General features: G+C 36.6%; 2 protein-coding genes across 3 annotated transcripts; both read left to right on the top strand.

The window, feature by feature from the left end:
* The first annotated feature begins 7521 nt into the window (after positions 1–7521).
* On the top strand, positions 7522–8282 carry LOC108809410 (uncharacterized). 2 transcript variants are annotated; one of them, XM_018581550.2, is made up of 3 exons: positions 7522–7739; positions 7885–7946; positions 8059–8282. In XM_018581550.2, exons 1-3 carry the CDS (start codon positions 7655–7657, stop codon positions 8167–8169), a joined length of 258 nt encoding a protein of 85 aa, XP_018437052.1. In that variant the 5' UTR covers positions 7522–7654; the 3' UTR covers positions 8170–8282. The 2 variants fall into 2 exon arrangements, with proteins under 2 accessions (XP_018437052.1, XP_056844338.1); XM_056988358.1 differs by having other exon boundaries at positions 7885–7974.
* An 8219-nt stretch (positions 8283–16501) lies between these two features.
* LOC108813294 (malate dehydrogenase, chloroplastic) lies at positions 16502–18302 on the top strand. Its single transcript, XM_018585814.2, has 2 exons — positions 16502–16662; positions 16878–18302. The coding sequence occupies exon 2, from the start codon at positions 16878–16880 to the stop codon at positions 18084–18086; it is 1209 nt and encodes a 402-aa protein (XP_018441316.1). The 5' UTR covers positions 16502–16662; the 3' UTR covers positions 18087–18302.
* Positions 18303–19201: the final 899 nt, after the last annotated feature.

Here is a 19201-nt window from a genome sequence, read left to right as displayed (position 1 = left end):
TTAGGATCGATCAGCGCCCTGGATCACGATCACTCGCGATCACTCCCTGCACTATAACCGTGCTCTGATACCACTTGTTAGGTTTAGCTTTTCGATTCAGTATACGATTTGAGATCTTATCGATGCTGTTGTTGTTTGATTTGCAGGTAAACGAGTAAAGAAAACGTAAACGCAATCAACACACAAGATTTGTTAACCCGGACTTCGTTTCCTACTGTCCGGGGAGAGATCGGAGCTCTCAACTGATCACTATAAGCGTTTGAATCAAGTACAAAGTCTCGGTATCTTTCAACACAAGTAAAACGGATCACACCGAGTTCTATGTGCAAAGACTACCTCTGAAATACACCACCGGTAATCAGATTCTCCGTTGGATAGATCGCGATCAGCTCTCCACCGTCTCCGTCGCGATCGTCTCCGAGATAAGACTCTTCTCCTCTTGATTCTCTTTACTCTGATCTTTAACTAACTCTGTTACACTCGCTTGCAACTTGACTTGTGATGACGATGAAGCTGATATAGCTTCATTAATCAATACCTCGTCGTTTTGACTAATAGGCCAGCTGCTTGCTTTTCAGGTGACGACGTGAAGCCCACATCAATTACCCAAAACCCATATGAAGCCCACTTCCGTTTTAGATCAGCTGGATGCGACAAACATTCACACACATAAAAAGACGAAAGTGATTGCAGAAGTTAAGAGACATGCAAAAAAGAATTGCCAATAAAAACATCAATTATCGACCATAAAATGAACTTGTAATAGATACATATATAAAGGTGATAAGTCGACTTACACGTTCCTTCCCCATTTCTCAGTGGCTGTTGCAGCTTTAGCTTATGTACCATGGCCAGTACATTTTAGATAATGAGCAAATGTTTCCTTTGTGGGGTAAGGAAGCTTGGAAAAGGCTTTCTTATCCCCACTGCTTTTTGGAGTCAAAGAAAATTTCTTCCATGTCTTCTCAGGATGACGAACCAGTCATCTGCAAACATCAAAGGACTTAACTGTTAAAATACGATAAATAAAAGTACTGAGAAAAACTCAAGCATTATAGGCTGAATAGGATTCAAATAGTATACGGTATATATTCATTATTATTTTTCGCAGAGACAGTGTGTTCATTCGTTAGGGGCAAACACCGAACTTTACATATATTCAGTCATAAAAGTAGCATAGATCCAGTTTACAATTCAAACCAGCCACCGAGATTATTTTAGTTGCAGCTAACAACTGAGTTTACAATATTTCCGATTGTTAATTTTTCCTTCAAATGATGTCAAATCCAAAATGAATTTAGATTTGCTCCAATAGTTGTCTTTATTTCTTCAATGAAGGAATATTATTTATATTTTCATTTTTCTCAATTAAAATGATGCATCATTTAAAGAAAATTCTCTTATTTTTTTTTATATTTTCCATTAAAATGATGCACAACTAAAATGGTCTTAGAGGAATTTTATAGGAGAAACGGTTCTCTCATTTTCTACATCCTCTCTAATCATTTTTATTTTATTTTAATACTATTTTTGTTGAAAGACTTTAATATTTTCTAACCGATAATGATGTTCTCAGTTTATAATATTGAGAAATTTGGGGAAAATGTGTGATGTGTGAGGCAAAGCCCACCATTGACATTTATTTTATGTTTTCTTATTGACATTATACAAAAAGGGAAACTTCCAAGAACAATTTTCCTTTTTGCAGTTGTGCTTGTGAACTTCGTCGACATAATTGTTATATATTTTGTCATTTGCAGAAAAAACAGTGCATGCATATGCCCATAAAGCTATCATTAAGTGGACTGCAATTAAAAAAGTTAAATCCACTTTGATGAAATACATTTATAACCTTCTCTCTTTTTCCCATTCTGTTTTATTAGTCCATAATTTTCATTAGACATGAGTATTTGGTTTTCGGTTCGGTTTCAGTTCAGTTAGTTCGGGTTTCAAATTTTTCGGTTTTGGAATTCAGATAACCAAACAGGAACCGTCCAAAAATCAGTTCGGATCAGTTAGATTTTGGTTCAGATCGAATAATTAAGTCAGGAACCGGTGACTATCTAAAAATTACCGGGTCCAGTTCGGTTCTGGTTATTTTTGTACTCAGTTTACCCAAAAATACTCAAACGTAATCAATCTACCCAAAAGTACTCAAAGTAATCAATCCCCTAGACTATATTTGCGAAGTAATTTGCCACATGTTCTCTTTACAATCGTTTTTGCAAAAACAAATATGACATGGCTATCAAGATTGATGACATGTCATATGTTAAATATGAATATTTAATATTTAATTCAAATGTAACTAAAATTGTTTTTGGATTTATATCATTATTTAAATATTTAAGTTATTTAAAATATAAATATAAGTAATATTTTTAAATATGTATTATATTTTGGATTTCCAATAGTATCCATTCGGTTATCAATTCGGTTCAGTCAGGGTACCCGCGATATTTTAAGATAGGAACCCTTCGGATTATTATGTTTTCTAGTTTGGTTATGGATCAAATAATTTTGGTTCGGTACGGTTCAGTTTTTGGTTACGGTTAATTTTGCTCAGGCCTAATTTTCATAACAACAGAAGTTGTATATAAATAAAAGGTTTTTTCCAAAAAAAAATCTCAATGTATTTTTATTTTTTGTAAATTAACCCACAAACTCCAAAATCCACATATCAAACCTCGAAGTTTCAGTCAAACCGAAATATAAACCACATTATCGATGATGGGCCAACTGTTTATTTTTAGCAGACGACACAATTTAACCAGCGACTGAACCATCTAGCCTATTAGATTTATCCGTTCATTGGATATATAACATAGATACTCTTTTTGTTTCGACGTTTCAAATAAAAAACAGAACTTCTTTTTTGTTTTACTAACTTCAAGGCCATAGTCTTTTTTCATGTTCAAATCTCTTAAAATAGAGTACAGAACTGACAGAATCGTCTTGAATCATCATGAATCGTAGAATCAAGTTAAATTTTGAAAGTTCAGTTAAAAACTCCAATTCTCCGCTCTAAGAACCCTAATTTGCAACTAAAACGAAGAAATAGCTCTGTTTTTCTTTTTGAAACGTCCAAACACAAAGCATATATCTGCTTTCATTATATCTCATGAATGATTATAGGCGAATTGGTTTGCTCCTGGTTAGATTGTGTCGTGCTACAGAATTCATATTCTGTCGAATGCAATATTTTTAGTTTAGTGCTTGATATCAAAATGATGTAGTTTTGATTTTTGTTAAAAGCAAATGGTTGCCACATTATCGATATACATATAGTTTATATTGCGGTTGAATGGAATTTGAAAGTTTGACATGTGGATTTTGGAATTCGTGGTTGCAAAAAGAAAAACTATGTTAAGAGTTTTTTGCAGAAAACCGATAAATAAAACGATAGGTTACAATATATGAAATACTAAGCGGTATGATGTATTAGCCACCATAGAAGTCAAATCCGTGAAATGATCATAAAATATCATTTAGAATTAGTGCCATGACAGTTTTACATTTTCCGACGCCCTAGTTTTAAAACGCTCTCTGACACGGGGCTCGAGGCACCACCGTCTGTTCCATTTTCCGACGCCGGCGGCGGCCTAGCTTGCCGGCGTCGCCACTGTTCCTCTTCTCAGGTCATCCTCTCCAACGCTCTGTTCTCGTTTTCTCCAGTCCTTGTTTCATCACCTCTAGATCTACTCACTTCTCTGATGGAGATGAGTCATATCTTTGGGTCAACCTGCTCAAGCTTCATCTCCCCTCACCATAGCTGCTGCTCTGATATCTTGAGGACATCGTGCATCCAGGAAGAAAGCTGTATGTCAATAACACTGAAAGTCAAATCTTTCAACGACATTGTTTCATCTTCTAGTGTCACCGTCGAAGTCACTCCGCGCCTCACCGTAAAATCTTCTCAGTTCCGGTGTGAGTTCACAGGATCTGTTCGGCTCCCTACCGTCGCCGCTGCTCATCGCCTCACCGTCGTCGCTCTTACTCCGCTTAGTTCAAGGGAGAAAGCTGGATCTTCTAAGCATGAGGTTGGACTCAACAGATCTGTGAGTCTCTCAGTCGCTGTAAATCCGCCAAGCTCCGTCGAGTCTCCACAGGCCTACGCTTCACGAGTTCTAAAGCTTCACCACTACGGCCTCCTTCGACGAATCCCTCCGATTTATTCATCCATACTGCAGTATCTAGTCTCATATACATTTATGGAACCGGAGATGAAGAGAGTATCAACCGCCACCACCTCTCTCGCCCCTTTCGTCGCCTCTTTTACCACTCGCCTTATCACCGGATCTACCGTGCAAGAATGTGGACTCGCCAGTTTTGCTTGTTACTATGTCAACGTTGCGTTTCCAACACATTACGCCGTCTCAAGCATCGACGGTTCTTCACGGTGTGATCCTCTCACCTTTTTCCTCGTCGCCAGGACTATTGTGCAAGAGTGTAGACGCGCCAGATTTGTTTGCTATTATGTCACCGCTGCGCTTCTATCACATTACGCCGTCTCAAGCATCGACGGTTCTTCACAGAGTCAACTATGCGACCTTCAAACCGGAGTTGGTACACGAAGACCCAATCTCCTCAAAGCTTTTTACCTCTTATCCGATGTTTGCTCACACACGTTCAGGTTGAATGAGTACGATGACTGTATGATTAGTTCTCTTTTGGGTATAACTTGTTGGGCTCAACACGGTAATGTCGAGTTCCGAGGTTTGGACCCAATTAAACCTTCATCTCCGTCATCAATCTTCATCCTAAGCACCTCTTTGGAGGTGAAGCTAGAGCTTGAGATTCACCTAGTCTCTTCGGTAAGCTGTGTTGGGTTTAAAGCTAAGTGTTCTTGTTTCAGCGCCAAATCAAGTCAGATAGGACTCCGTACTTTCAGTGTCGTCTACGTTTCTAGAGCTTCTCACCTTAAGCTCTGGCCAGTCAACAACACAAGGTGTATCAACGTCGTTTTCGACTATCAATTGTTCTTAGGAACAATCGCCATGGGATCAAAAGTGGAGCTTCCTTTCGGGTTTCTTCATTTCGCTGAGCATGACTCGCCCCTAGATGGTTTTATCTTTAGTTGTTTTGTAATGTCTTTTAGCTTCGTTAGACCGTCGAGCATGGCTCCGGAATCTTTTACTTCAGTTGTAACCGATGATGCTCCTTGAACCTTTTATAATATAAGCTGTGTTACAAAAAAAAAAAAAAGAATTAGTGCCATGACTTTGACAAGCATGAATCAGATCGCCACTTAATTATGTTCTAACTTAATTTAATGGAAAACTAAAGTATGCATAGATATGTATACGTTGTCATCATGATCAAACAATTGAAAATGTTTTTTTCACTACTGTCTGTGCTTAGCTATCTTCCATTATAGTGACTGCCATCAGAGATTTAATAGTAAAAATAAGCAAAATTTGGTATTCAGATATTTTTACTTTATTGGACATACTGTGAGTTTGATTTATAATTATATTATGTGTATACATTTGATAATCATAAAGTTGGATGAAAATGTGGAGATAAAGAAAGTCATAGACCAGAAAATTCCATAGATTAAAAAAATTATTATTCACTATATGAGTATAATATTATGGATTTACTATTTAAAAAGTTTTTAATTAACGGTGTTTTCGTTTTGCGTTGGCGAGATTACATAGAGATTGAACGAGAGGTTAAGTTCAGGTGAAAACATGTATTAAGAAGTTATATACTATTGAATAAAATTATGTTTCTTGCAGTTATATCACCGAATTAAAATGTCTGCGATGAGTAGGCGGCTGTACGTTCGAAAATAGTAACAAGGCAGATTAAACGTGAACTTCGTTGAAGCACACAGACACAGTTCGACCCAAAGTTTCGCTTCACACAGTCTCATCCCATTTGTCAGTGAGTCAATGACTAGTTAAATGGTTAAACGACATGCGTGATTGAGTAGTCATGCGCATTGGCCACCACAATTCCACCACTTTAATCATGTCTCGAGATATTTCTAATTGATCATAATTAACAGGGAGAAACTTAATATATAACATTTCAATATTTCAGTATTTCGACGATGCTTTAGCTGCTTGACAACAATCACACAATCGATTAATGATGTGTATATATATTTTTGAACACAGTAGATCTTCAATCGATTAATGATAATTTGACAGTTTCAGTCGCTGAAATAGGAAGTTAAGTTAGTTTTGTTTACGATGTATGAAAAAAAAAGAAATTCTTTGGTTCATCCACCAATATAATCTAATTATTTTATTTTTATTTTTTTTAATGAAACAAAATAATAAGAATTTTTCAAATTATATTATCTTTAAAAAAAAAATTTATTAGTTAAATAAAAATATTTTTAACAACATCAGTAAACCACTAAATCCTAAATTCTTAAACCCTAAATTTTAAAAATCCTAAAATTTTGGATAAATTGTAAACCCTGAATCATAGACATTAAAAACGAAATCTACACTAAATCTTAAATACTTAACCCTAAATCTTTGGATAAGTTTTAAACTTTAGAATTATGCAGGGGCTCAAGATTTATCCAAGGGTTTAAGGTTTATGAATTAAGATTTAATGTTTGGGATTAAGATAAAATACATAAAAATAATAATAGTTTCAAAAATTTAATATTGTTAACTCCGTCCGTAAAATACTAAACCCTAAATCATAAACATTAAACCTTAAATATTTGGGTAAACCTTAAACCCTTTGATAAATCATAAATTTTAAAGTTTATGATTTATCCAAGAGTTTAAGGTTAAGAATTTATGATTTAGTATTATTAAGATTTGGTTTTTAACGTTTATGATTTAAGGTTTATGATTTACTCAAAGATTTATAGTTTACTAAATGATTTAGGTTTAGGGTCTAGTGTATTGTTAACGGCGTTAACAATATTAGAAAATAGTATTTACTACTATTATTTATTTTAAATACATAATATAATTTGATAAATTCTTATTATTTTGTTTTCTTTTAAAAAAGATACTGAATCTAAAATAACTAAATCATATATTGGTTGGTGAGCACTACTATTTCTAAAAATATTGCTTTGTTATTCGTTTTTTTATTTCTAAAACGATTTGGTTTGAAATAATGGTTGTGCTGAACTGAAAGTAGGGTGACTAAATTTGAAAGTAGGTCCTGGGAACATAACCGTTAAAAACACCTTGTTGTCGAGAAACATGTGATCGAGTATAAATGCACTAGTACAGACAGATTTCCAGTTTGGTGTACATAATCTATATGAGTTTGTGTGTTTGATGACAAAAAAAAAAGTACAGACAGATTTCCATTATACTGTGACCAGAGTTAGTACCATGATACTATCATAAAACCATAAGAACTGCAGTAAACATGGAAAGTGAATATTGAAAGGTATTTAAATTATTGTTCTAAAAAACATGGAAAGTGAAAACGTGTCCAACACTTGTTTTTCAATAATAATTTATTTTAATAATGAAAAAGGGAATCTTATATGAAAACTGTATATATATATGTATATATATATTGCGCAAATTGGAAGAAGAGAGCTATAATAGAAATCATACAAAGAGAAAACTCATAGAAACTGTGAGGGGGAAAAGAGAGACAAACCCCCACGACAAAGGTTTTAGTATACGGTATTGATTTTGTCATAAACTATCATCCTCAAATGGCCAACAAAGCTACCTTCCATCTCATGATCTTCTGCTTCACTCTATCTCAATTATTTTTCTTCTTCCCTACCAATGCTTCGAGTAAGATCTTTGTCTCTTTATTCTTTTCTTTCATGTTATATATATGTTCATCAAATGATGTTTTGACAAGATATACAACTGGTTGATTCCTGAGTTATATATGTATTATTCTTGAATATATATCTCTTTCTTGTGTACTTTGTAGGATTTGGGAGTTTGATGGAGAGGCCCGATCAATTTTTCCTACCTCAACAAGATACAATACTGGTGTGTTCTCAATTTTTTTTTGCAACAGGTTTGTTCTCAAGTTAGAGACGACGTTCCATGAAAGCTTATAATTAGCTTAAAAACTATTTTCTTCGATTTTTGTTGTCGTTAGGACGTGAAGAAGGACGTCGAGGAAAGGGTGACGATGGAGTTAAACGATTATCCAGGCTCGGGTGCCAACAACCGGCACTTGCCACGTGGAAGAGGATGCATCGATTGCTGATAAAATTAGAAAAGAAGAATAACGTGATTCACTTATTATAATCGATAAGTTTATGTAACTTATGTCTAATTTAGTGTTACTTGACTATTAATTGACTTGTTAACATCGAGGTACATAGACTACTATACTTTACATTTAGTTTTCGTGGAAGAAAACATAGACTAAAGTCGAGTTTATTCCAGAGATGCCGAGTTTTTATGTCTAAAGTCGAGTTTTTCGTTTAATGCTTTGGTGGGTAGACGGTCCGCGTGCATATGCATACATTAAAATTAAAATGTTTATTAGATCGGATGGCTACGTGTCAATAATATATATTCGATGATAATCTGCTTTTGGGCATAATGAGTTTTTTTAATTATGATATATTCAAATATTATAAACAATACTAATTTTGTTATCGATAATTTATTTTTACATTTGATTAAAAATAGGTACTCCAAATATAAATTAGAAAAACATTGATGTTGAAATGTAAAAGAATGATTTTCATATGCAAGATTAGTAGAAAGAGGAAATATCATACAATAAGTGAATAAATAAGCCAACCTTTACAGAAATGATGGAACAAGAAACCATATATGCTGAAGGGCGGACAACATAATTCAGTTGTTTGATGAGAAATTGAATCGGTGATAATGTAAATTGATGAAATTCCACAGCAGTTGTAAATAGTGCCTACGGAGGAGGAGCAATAGGCTGAGAAGATACTCAAATAAAGACATTTGCCACAGTTCGAGGTGTAGAGTTGATATTCTGAAGATGAGGGTGTGGAGTATATGTATTAGCTCACTGAAGCACAAAAAAAGTCTTGGTATTTCCATTTCTAGAGTTAGAAGACTTGTAAGCTGGAGGAAAACCATGAAAACAATAGCACTTATTCACTTAGTGACCCAATTAAGCACAATGAATGAATACATGTCTATTTCTTCTTATAGGCAGCAACATACTCAATCTGATCAGCAATGGAATACGAAGCATGAAAAGAGTCCTAAGAATGATAAGAATCAGTTGCTTGAAAAGCAACATTCTCAGACTTGAGAACTGGTTTGACAACATGTTGTATTTCTTCTTCTTCTTCTACAATATTGAACATTTCTTCAATACTAGGGATACGCCTAAACATCAGAATATGTCTTCTTGTTTACTCATAAAATTTATTCAGCTCCATTAAAAATTTGGTGACTTTTCCTCTGTGTTGCATTCATTCCAAAAAACTGCAACATTACACTCATACTTGCCGCATGTGAAAACATACAACTTAATACAATTCTTTTATTTTTCCCATAAGATGATTAACTTTTTATATTATTGACTAACATTCACCGATCATTGGTTAATAGTACTCGAGCATTTTTCAATTTCATCAGCACGACTATGAATAAAAGACTATGTCCTATCTTCTTGGAAACATAATTCATCAACTAGGTAGCTACCATATCGCTACATCTAAACAAGATCCTGAGTTTCTAGAGTTATCAAGAGGTTTTCAGAATCATACCGTCCATGAAACCAAGCTTATTTCGAATATTCAAAGCCATTTGCATTGATCGCTTCCAAGATTCGAAATCAGCACATGAAGTAAGACGATAAGTAACAAGTTGAAGACCATCATGATCTATATTGTGAAGAAAATACAAATTGTCGTAGTGATCAATGCCTTAGCTAGTTGACTTAGTGGAGCTGAAACATAATAAGAAGACATTATAAACACGAAGAACTCAGATATGAAAAATCAAGTATATCGTGAAAAAATACTGAAAAGAAATCAAGAGATCGTTTTGAATCAAGGAGCGAACAAAGAAGAAGAACAATCGAAAAAATGAAATCAGATATGTAAATGATGTTGGATAAGCTTCATTGCTTAGACAACAAGTTATCCAAAAAAGGTAAAGATGGATAACTAATACTAATAGGATTAGGATTAAAGATAAGATTCCTAGTTCAAGTTGTATTAGGTTAAGATAAGGATCCAATCAACTATATATAGAGATCAAAGCTAAGTTGTAATCTCAAGAGACAAAAGAAAGTTTAAGAAAGATTAATAAAACAAAGGCAAACGTTTTATTAAAACAGAGCAATATTCACAGAAGAGAAACAGAGTACTATCAGACTTTATTTGGTATCAGAGCCTGTGTTAATTCTGGTGCAAAGCGAAGGTTGAGATAGAAGTATCCATGGCTGATACTAAAGACTTGACAGAGGTTAAAAGCCCGACACCACCAGGAAGAAGAGAAGATGCTCCAAGTGCAATAGTTTGTCCAATGCTTACGACGACAAACTACAATGTCTGGGCAAAGAAGATGAAAGCTCTATTCAAGTTTTATAGGGTATGGGAAGCAATTGATCCAGGAACAGAAGATGAAGGAAAGAATAGTATGGCGACTATACTCCTGTATCAATCGGTGTCTGAGAATCTGGTAATGCAGATTGGAGATGATGATACTCCTAAAGAGATTTGGGAATCAATCAAAACAAGAAACCTTGGAGCAGAACGAGTTAGAACAGCCCGACTGTGTACACTAATGAATGAATTTGATAGATTGAGAATGAATGATTCAGACTCTATTGATTCATTCACTAGTAAAATATCTGAAATTACCTCGAAAGCGGCCTCGTTAGGACAGAGTATTGAAGAATCTAAGAAAGTAAAGAAACTTCTTGACAGTCTACCTTTGAAGTACATTCATATGACGGCTTCACTGGAGCAGATGTTAGATTTGAATTCGATCGAATATGAGGAGATTATTGGAAGACTCAAAGCGTTTGAGGAACGAGTAAAGCAAAAGGAAGCTCAAGCATCTCAAGATCATCAAGGAAGTCTCTTATACTCGAAGACTTATGATCAGACAGGAACTGATAATTCGAGAGGGAGAGGTAGAGGACAGAATACAGGACGCGGCAGAGGAAACAGAGGGAGAGGTCGTGGAAGAAACAACTCTGGAGAATGGAACAAGGAGAAGAGAGACTATTCTCAGATTGTCTGTTTTAGCTGTAAGAAAAAGGGTCACTTTGCCTCTGTCTGCCCCGAGAAGAAACAAGAAGAACAAGAGCTTAATGTAGCAGAAACTGAGAAAGCCGATATAGCTTTGCTTATGCATGAAGTTGTCTTGCTTAATGAAGAAAAGATTATATTGAAGTCACTCAATAGTAGCAAGAACGAAGAAGGAGTCTGGTACCTAGACAATGGTGCCAGTAATCATATGACTGGTGAGAGATCGTTTTTCTCAGAACTTAACGAGAAGATAAAGGGGAAGGTAAGATTTGGAGATGGTTCCTATATCAACATTGATGGCAAAGGGTCCATACTGTTCGAAGCAAAGAATGGTGAGCAGAAGCTTCTCACTGACATCTACTATCTTCCGGAACTAAAAAGTAACATAATAAGCTTAGGACAAGTAACTGAACAAGGGTGTGATGTAAGATTGAAGGATGATTATCTTACATTGAGAGATCACAATGGAAGGCTGCTTGCAAGAGTTCAAAGAGGTCCAAACCGACTATATAAGTTAAGTCTGAAAGTTGGTAAACCTACCTGTTTGCACGCAAAGATTGAGGAGATACCGTGGAGATGGCATGCAAGACTTGGACATATTAGTTTCCAGACTATGAAAGCTATGTCTACTAAGGAGATGGTTGTCGGTTTGCCAGAAATTAGAGGAGATAATCAAATCTGTGATTCTTGTCTTGTAGGTAAACAAACCAGACTGTCTTTTCCTCAAGCCACAGCCTACATATCATCACAGATTCTTGGCCTTATTCATGCTGATCTATGTGGTCCAATTTCACCGGCTACACTCGGAAGCAATAGGTATATCTTTGTAATAATAGACGACTGCACAAGGTATATGTGGTCTATATTATTAAAAGATAAAGGAGATGCGTTTGAGAAATTCAAGTTATTCAAGTTGTTTGTCGAGAAAGATGTCAACAAGAAGATAAGAACTCTACGAACTGATAGGGGAGGTGAATTTACTTCAAACGAATTTCAAGAGTTTTGTAACAACAACGGTATAAGGCGTCATCTGACTGCTCCTTACACGCCGCAACAAAACGGCGTTGTCGAGAGAAGAAACCGAACCTTGATGGAGATGACGAGAAGCATGTTAAAGGCTAAGAATGTTCCTAACTATATGTGGGGTGAAGCGGTCAGACACGCAACGTATCTGATCAACAGAGTTCCTACAAGAGCACTGAAGGATCAGACCCCGTATGAAAGTCTAAGAGGAAGAAAGCCGAGTGTGGGTCATATTAAGGTCTTTGGTTGTGTTGCTCACGCAAAGGTTGACTCTGTTCACTTAAGAAAGCTTGATGACAGGTCACATTCTCTAGTCCATCTTGGCATTGAACCGGGAACTAAAGCATACAGGCTTTATAACCCTAGTACAAAGAAGATAATTGTAAGCAGAGATGTGATTTTCAGAGAAGACTTGGCTTGGAATTGGAAGGGAGAAAAACAAGTTGCTAGTCAAGAGGAAAGCAGAGACTCGGGGATGTTTAACTTGTCTTGGGGTATTACTAATGATGAAGGATGTGGTCCATTCACTGTTAGCAACCAACAAGGAAGCAATGTACAAGTTGAAGAAGAAACAAAGGAAGCAGAGCAGGTCAGAACAGAGACTGAAACAGAGCCTGTTTCAAACCCGGAGCTACGAAGATCAACTCGAGAGACTAGACCTCCTGCCCATCTCAAAGACTATGTTATGATCGCAGATACTGAATGTGAGATGCTACTCCTCATCCTTAATGACGAACCAATCAACTACAAGGAAGCAAGAAAAGACAAACGTTGGAGAGATGCTTGTTCAGACGAGATCGATTCCATTAATAAGAATGAGACTTGGATATTGATTGAAAAGCCACCAGGAGTGAAAGTCATTGGACTTAGGTGGGTGTTTAAGATCAAGAGGAACGCAGACGGGACGATCAATAAGTTTAAATCTAGGCTTGTAGCAAAAGGATATGTTCAAGAACTAGGTGTTGATTTTGAAGAAGCATTCGCTCCAGTAGCCCGACTTGAGACAATCAGACTCTTAACCGGACTAGCTGCTGCGAATCAATGGGAGATTCATCACATGGACGTCAAAACTGCGTTTCTTCACGGTGAACTAAACGAGGACGTGTATGTTTCTCAGCCCGAAGGATTTGAAAAGAAGGGAGAAGAACATAAGGTTTTCAAATTATCAAAGGCCTTATATGGTCTGAGACAAGCTCCAAGAGCTTGGAACACGAAGCTAGATCAGATATTGAAAGGATTGAAGTTTAAGAAGTGTTCAAAAGAAAGTTCTGTATATCGCAGACAGGATAGAGACTCACTTCTGATCGTAGCTATTTACGTAGATGATCTTTTCATTACAGGCGACTCGCTTGCAGTGATCAAAGATTTTAAAACATCTATGTCAAAGAGTTTTGAGATGTCTGATCTTGGGAAGTTAAGTTACTATCTCGGTATTGAAGTAAGACAAATGCAAGATGGAATAGAGATCAAGCAAGAAGCGTATGCAAAGCGTATAGTGGAAGAAGCAGGTTTGGATACTTGCAACCCTACACTAATACCTATGGAGTTTGGTCTTAAGCTGTCTAAAGCAACAGAAGAACCAGAAGTAGATGCAACTGTCTATAGAAGAAGGATTGGTTGTCTTCGGTATCTCCTCCATACAAGACCTGACCTTGCCTTCTCAGTCGGAGTACTCAGTAGGTACATGCACTCTCCGCGTAAGTCACACGGGGAAGCTCTTAAGCAAGTCTTAAGGTATTTACGAGGAACTCTTGGTTTTGGCTTGGTATATAAGAAGGGAGGAACCAAGAAACTCATCGGCTATAGCGACAGTAGTCATAACACTGACATGGACGATGGTAAGAGCACTACGGGTCACTTGTTCTGCTTTGGAGACACACCTATCAGTTGGTGTTCACAAAAACAAGAGATAGTTGCTCTCTCATCCTGCGAATCTGAGTTCGTTGCAGCTACAGAAGCTGCTAAGCAAGCCATTTGGCTTCAAGAATTGATGAGCGAGATTACAGGAAGAAAGGGAGAGAAGACTCTGATCAGAATCGACAATAAGTCAGCTATCGCGTTAACTAAGAATCCGGTCTTTCATAGAAGAAGTAAACACATCCACAAGAGGTTCCATTTCATACGGGAATGCATTGAGAATGATCAACTCGATGTTGAACACGTCCCTGGCAAGGAGCAGCTTGCAGATGTACTTACAAAAGCCTTGGCGAAAATACAGTTCAAGGAGATGAGGGAGAAGATACGCGTACAAGACTTAGCTCAAGACACAATGAAGCTTAAGAGGGTGAATGTTGGATAAGCTTCATTGCTTAGACAACAAGTTATCCAAAAAAGGTAAAGATGGATAACTAATACTAATAGGATTAGGATTAAAGATAAGATTCCTAGTTCAAGTTGTATTAGGTTAAGATAAGGATCCTATCAACTATATATAGAGATCAAAGCTAAGTTGTAATCTCAAGAGACAAAAGAAAGTTTAAGAAAGATTAATAAAACAAAGGCAAACGTTTTATTAAAACAGAGCAATATTCACAGAAGAGAAACAGAGTACTATCAGACTTTAAATGATGACTTGAGACACGAAATCAACAATCAGAAGTAAGCGAATGAGAATAAGATTGAGAGGTGAAGCACTCATACTCATGATGTTTTTGATACCATATTAAGCTTGTGAAAGTTCAGATGAAGAAGACAAAATCACCACGAAAGCAGAGAGATAAATTTGTTAAGAAAGTGAATAAGAAGCTAAAGTGAACCAAGAGTAAAATACTAGTGATAAGGATTAAAAACTACAAATTTAGAACTCCTGTACAGGGTCCTTAAAAAGTTATCTCATTTCGTATATAGGAAAAATGATAATCTTTATGATCAGCTCTCTAAGTGTCTACCTCTGTGTCATGAATGCATCCCTCTGTTTTTGTGGCAGCGGCTGCAATTATAGCCTCAGTGTCAAACAAGCCAGTGTTTATGTACGGAGTCAATTATCAAACAAAAAAGAAGCAATTTTCCCATCTATAACATTTTACCAAATGAACTTTTTAGTAAGGTCTTAGAGCATTTCCAATGTATTACTCCAAATTTTACTTCAAAATTGTGCAACTCCAAAATGGAGTGATGTTTTATTCCAATGTATTACTCCATTTTTTACTCCAAATATAATTAATAATTGTTAATAATATCTTATATTTATAAAAGTTTACTAATTAATTCCAACTATTTTATGTTTGCAAAAATACTTTAAAATATAATTTATTTAAATTAAACATGTATTATTAAAAGGTACAAAAAATCATAAAAATACAATAAAACATAATGTATAAGTTGGTTCAATAATAAGCATTAGAATATTTTGCCACAAATTATCGATTAATGAATTTTGTAATGAAAAAATGAGTTTTTTTATCTTTGATATTCCTAAATTGAGTATTTTTTTTTTGAAATCAGACATTTAAATCATTTATTTTATGTTATTTTCATTTTATATTATTTTTGTTATTTAGTTAAGTTATGCATTTTATGTCAAATTATTAAATAATGAAATAACTTATTTTTCATGTTGTTGTATCATTTTAAAATATTATTTAAGTAAGAAATAAGAACATTAAAAATTTAAAGGACCATTTCATAAATAAAAAAAGTTCAACTCCAAAATGGAGTAATGTGTAAGATTACTCCATAAATGGAGTAACCATAACCATTACTCCATTTTGGAGTTGGAAATGGAGTGGGGTTGGAGAGAATTTTACTCCAAAATGATATTTGGAGTAGAAAATGGAATAGGGTTGGAGATGTCCTTAGAGTTTGAGATTTCCATTCACATCTATAAAAAATAATATCACATTTTCCTTTCAAATTGTTGACTATGAGGATTCTTTAGGTTTGATTAGGCTACGACTTACCAAAAGCATGTGTTTACAATTATGGGGTTTTCCTTCTCTTTTGATATCCTTTTTCATGATGAATTGAAATCAGTTTGGTTCAAATAGTGCAATAAATCATTTTGTATCTAATTTTTTTAAAAATATAATTATTTAGCTAGTTCATTAAAAAGTAGAGATGTCATAAAAACAAAAATTAAGTGAAGAAATTTTGATCACGATCTTTTTTTTTTTTTAAAGACAAAGTCTAAGTGTTTACGCTGCGTTTTGGAGGTGTCGTACGGACACGGCTAAAAGACGCACTGTATATTTCGCATCACCTCTTGGCGGATCCAACGAGACAGACACCCCAACCCAACCCAAAGAGAGGATCTGATATATAATAATTAGAGAAATACCTAAAAAAAACATTTCTCTCTTTTTCATTATTTTTTTTTTCAAATTAGGTTTATATTCTTTATTTCTACATCGTCGTCACCTACCTACCTAATCTCATTTGTCTCCTCTCTCCTCGCTCTCACTCACTCAAACCCTCGAAAGCCTGCGCAGACAACTCTCCAACCGTCTCTATCTCTCTCTCGTCTTGAGCTTCCTCCAAAGGTTAATAGATTCGCAATCTCACTTTTTCATTTTCTTCCATTTCAAATTACGATTAGATTGTATTAGAGAACATATACCATCTCTGTTACTGGATTCCCCCATTCTTAGATCTGAATCTTTCCTTACAAGTTAGAACTGTACACCATCTCTGTTATTGGAACATATACCATCTTTGCTTATTATTGTTCTCTGTATCCTTGTATAAAAAAAAACAGATGGCAGCAACAGCAGCAGCTTCTTCGATTTCAATTGGATCAACAACCGTTCCTAGAGCCACCACCTCCTCCTTACCCCAGTCAAGGGCACAAGCTGTCAACTTCAACTACTCCCTCCCTCGTTTCACCCCTCTGAGATCATCCTCTCTCCTCTCCGGACCAGATTCCTCTTCTTTCTCCAAATCTCTCCGCGGCTCCGTAACGAAATCCCAGAAAACAGACACCAAGCCGTACGGACTCAACATCAACGCTTCTTACAAAGTAGCTGTCCTCGGTGCCGCCGGAGGGATCGGCCAGCCTCTCTCCCTCCTCATCAAAATGTCTCCCCTCGTCTCCACCCTCCACCTCTACGATATCGCCAACGTCAAGGGAGTCGCCGCCGATCTCAGCCACTGCAACACCCCTTCCCAGGTCCGTGATTTCACCGGACCTGCCGAGCTGGCCGACTGTCTGAGATACGTAGACGTCGTGGTCATCCCCGCCGGCGTGCCGAGGAAGCCCGGCATGACCCGCGACGATCTCTTCAACATCAACGCCGGGATAGTGAAGTCCCTCGTCGAGGCCGTAGCTGATAACTGTCCTAACGCATTCATCCACGTCATCAGCAACCCGGTGAACTCCACCGTCCCCATCGCCGCCGAAGTGTTGAAGAAGAAAGGCGTCTACGATCCCAAGAAACTCTTCGGCGTCACCACTCTGGATGTTGTGAGGGCCAACACTTTCGTCTCTCAGAAAAAGAACCTGAAGCTCATCGACGTGGACGTCCCAGTCGTCGGCGGCCACGCTGGCATCACCATCCTGCCTCTTCTCTCCAAGACCAAGCCTTCCGTCAGCTTCACCGACGAGGAGACCGAGAAACTCACCGTTAGGATTCAGAACGCTGGCACTGAGGTTGTGGACGCTAAGGCGGGTGCTGGTTCGGCTACTTTGTCGATGGCCTACGCTGCGGCGAGGTTCGTGGAGTCGTCTCTTCGTGCTCTTGACGGTGATGGGGATGTTTACGAGTGCTCGTTCGTGGACTCGGCGCTGACTGATCTTCCTTTCTTTGCGTCGAGGATTAAGCTCGGGAGGAGCGGAGTTGAAGCTGTGATTGAGTCTGACCTCCAAGGGCTGACTGAGTATGAGCAGAAGGCGTTGGAAGCTCTTAAGGTGGAACTGAAAGCTAGCATCGAAAAGGGTATTGCATTCGCTAACAAACCTGCTAACTAGATCTTTGAATCTCATCCGAGAGAGAAACAATGCCTTTTATGTTCCAGAGGATAACATTTTCCTTCTGATCATTTTGAGTTTTGTTTTGTTTTGTTTTATCTCTTTTTTTGTTTGTTTGCATCGGCGAGACGTTTCTGGTTGTAGAATAAAGAATGTATTAGCTTCTTCAGTTCTGAAGATGTTGGATACATATATTGAAGCAGATTTTATGATTCATTACCAAGTGTCGTCATTAAATTAGCTAGACATTTATAATGAAAAGGAAAGGTCTCTAACGACGAGCTTTGCGATGTTGTGACAGTCAACACAAGCTCGTAGATTCTTGGTCATTCTAATGGTTGTCCTTGGCGGAGTCATTACGCATATGTCCCTTATCTTCTCGTGAATCAAGATTCTGCAGTTCCGATGTGATTTTCGCCACTTAACCTGTAATCTTCAGCTGCTGGAATTTATTGATTTCTTACGCTGATGCTAAAACATTGTCTACGATAAGTAAATCTTAATGACGCTTCAAGAAACCGGTAAGCGGTCCCAATTTTACATTAATCCCGATTTTCTTTAAACCGGAGCGGTTTGTTCCATTCAAACGATACAAAACACTGGGTCCCCCACTTTCTTACGTAATAAATTTAATCCGCCAAATTAGCCAAAGAGGAAAAAGTCAAGAGTCAAAACAGTTTTGTAGTAAGAAATCAGGGAACGTCTAGACTCTAGAATATTCAACTTATTAAAAAGCTACTATATACTTGGGTCCAATTTGCCCACTCTATTGAAAAAAGGAAGCAAAATAAATTATTCTAATGTCACATTTATTTCTTTTCAGCGGTTGAGTGGACCAATTATTTTTTATTTACTTAAATCTGATTTCAGTGAATCTTAAATTAAAAATTAAAAATCGAACTAGAATCCGTAAATAAATGATTACAGACATGGATGTAAAACAATTTTCAACCCAATGACTTCCGTCACCGTTTGGTTAAATTGACGAGAGATGAGAGAAATTGACATTTTCTTAACTAGCCCGTTTAACAGACGTTAATACATACGAAGCTCCAAAGCTCCGTCTCGTTACATACCGAACCTCTTTCAGTATACGTATTTAGATCTTTTTATAC

This window comes from Raphanus sativus, chromosome 6 (assembly GCF_000801105.2).
Source record: "Raphanus sativus cultivar WK10039 chromosome 6, ASM80110v3, whole genome shotgun sequence".
NCBI lineage: Eukaryota > Viridiplantae > Streptophyta > Magnoliopsida > Brassicales > Brassicaceae > Raphanus > Raphanus sativus.
This window is presented reverse-complemented; position numbering and strand designations above follow the sequence as displayed.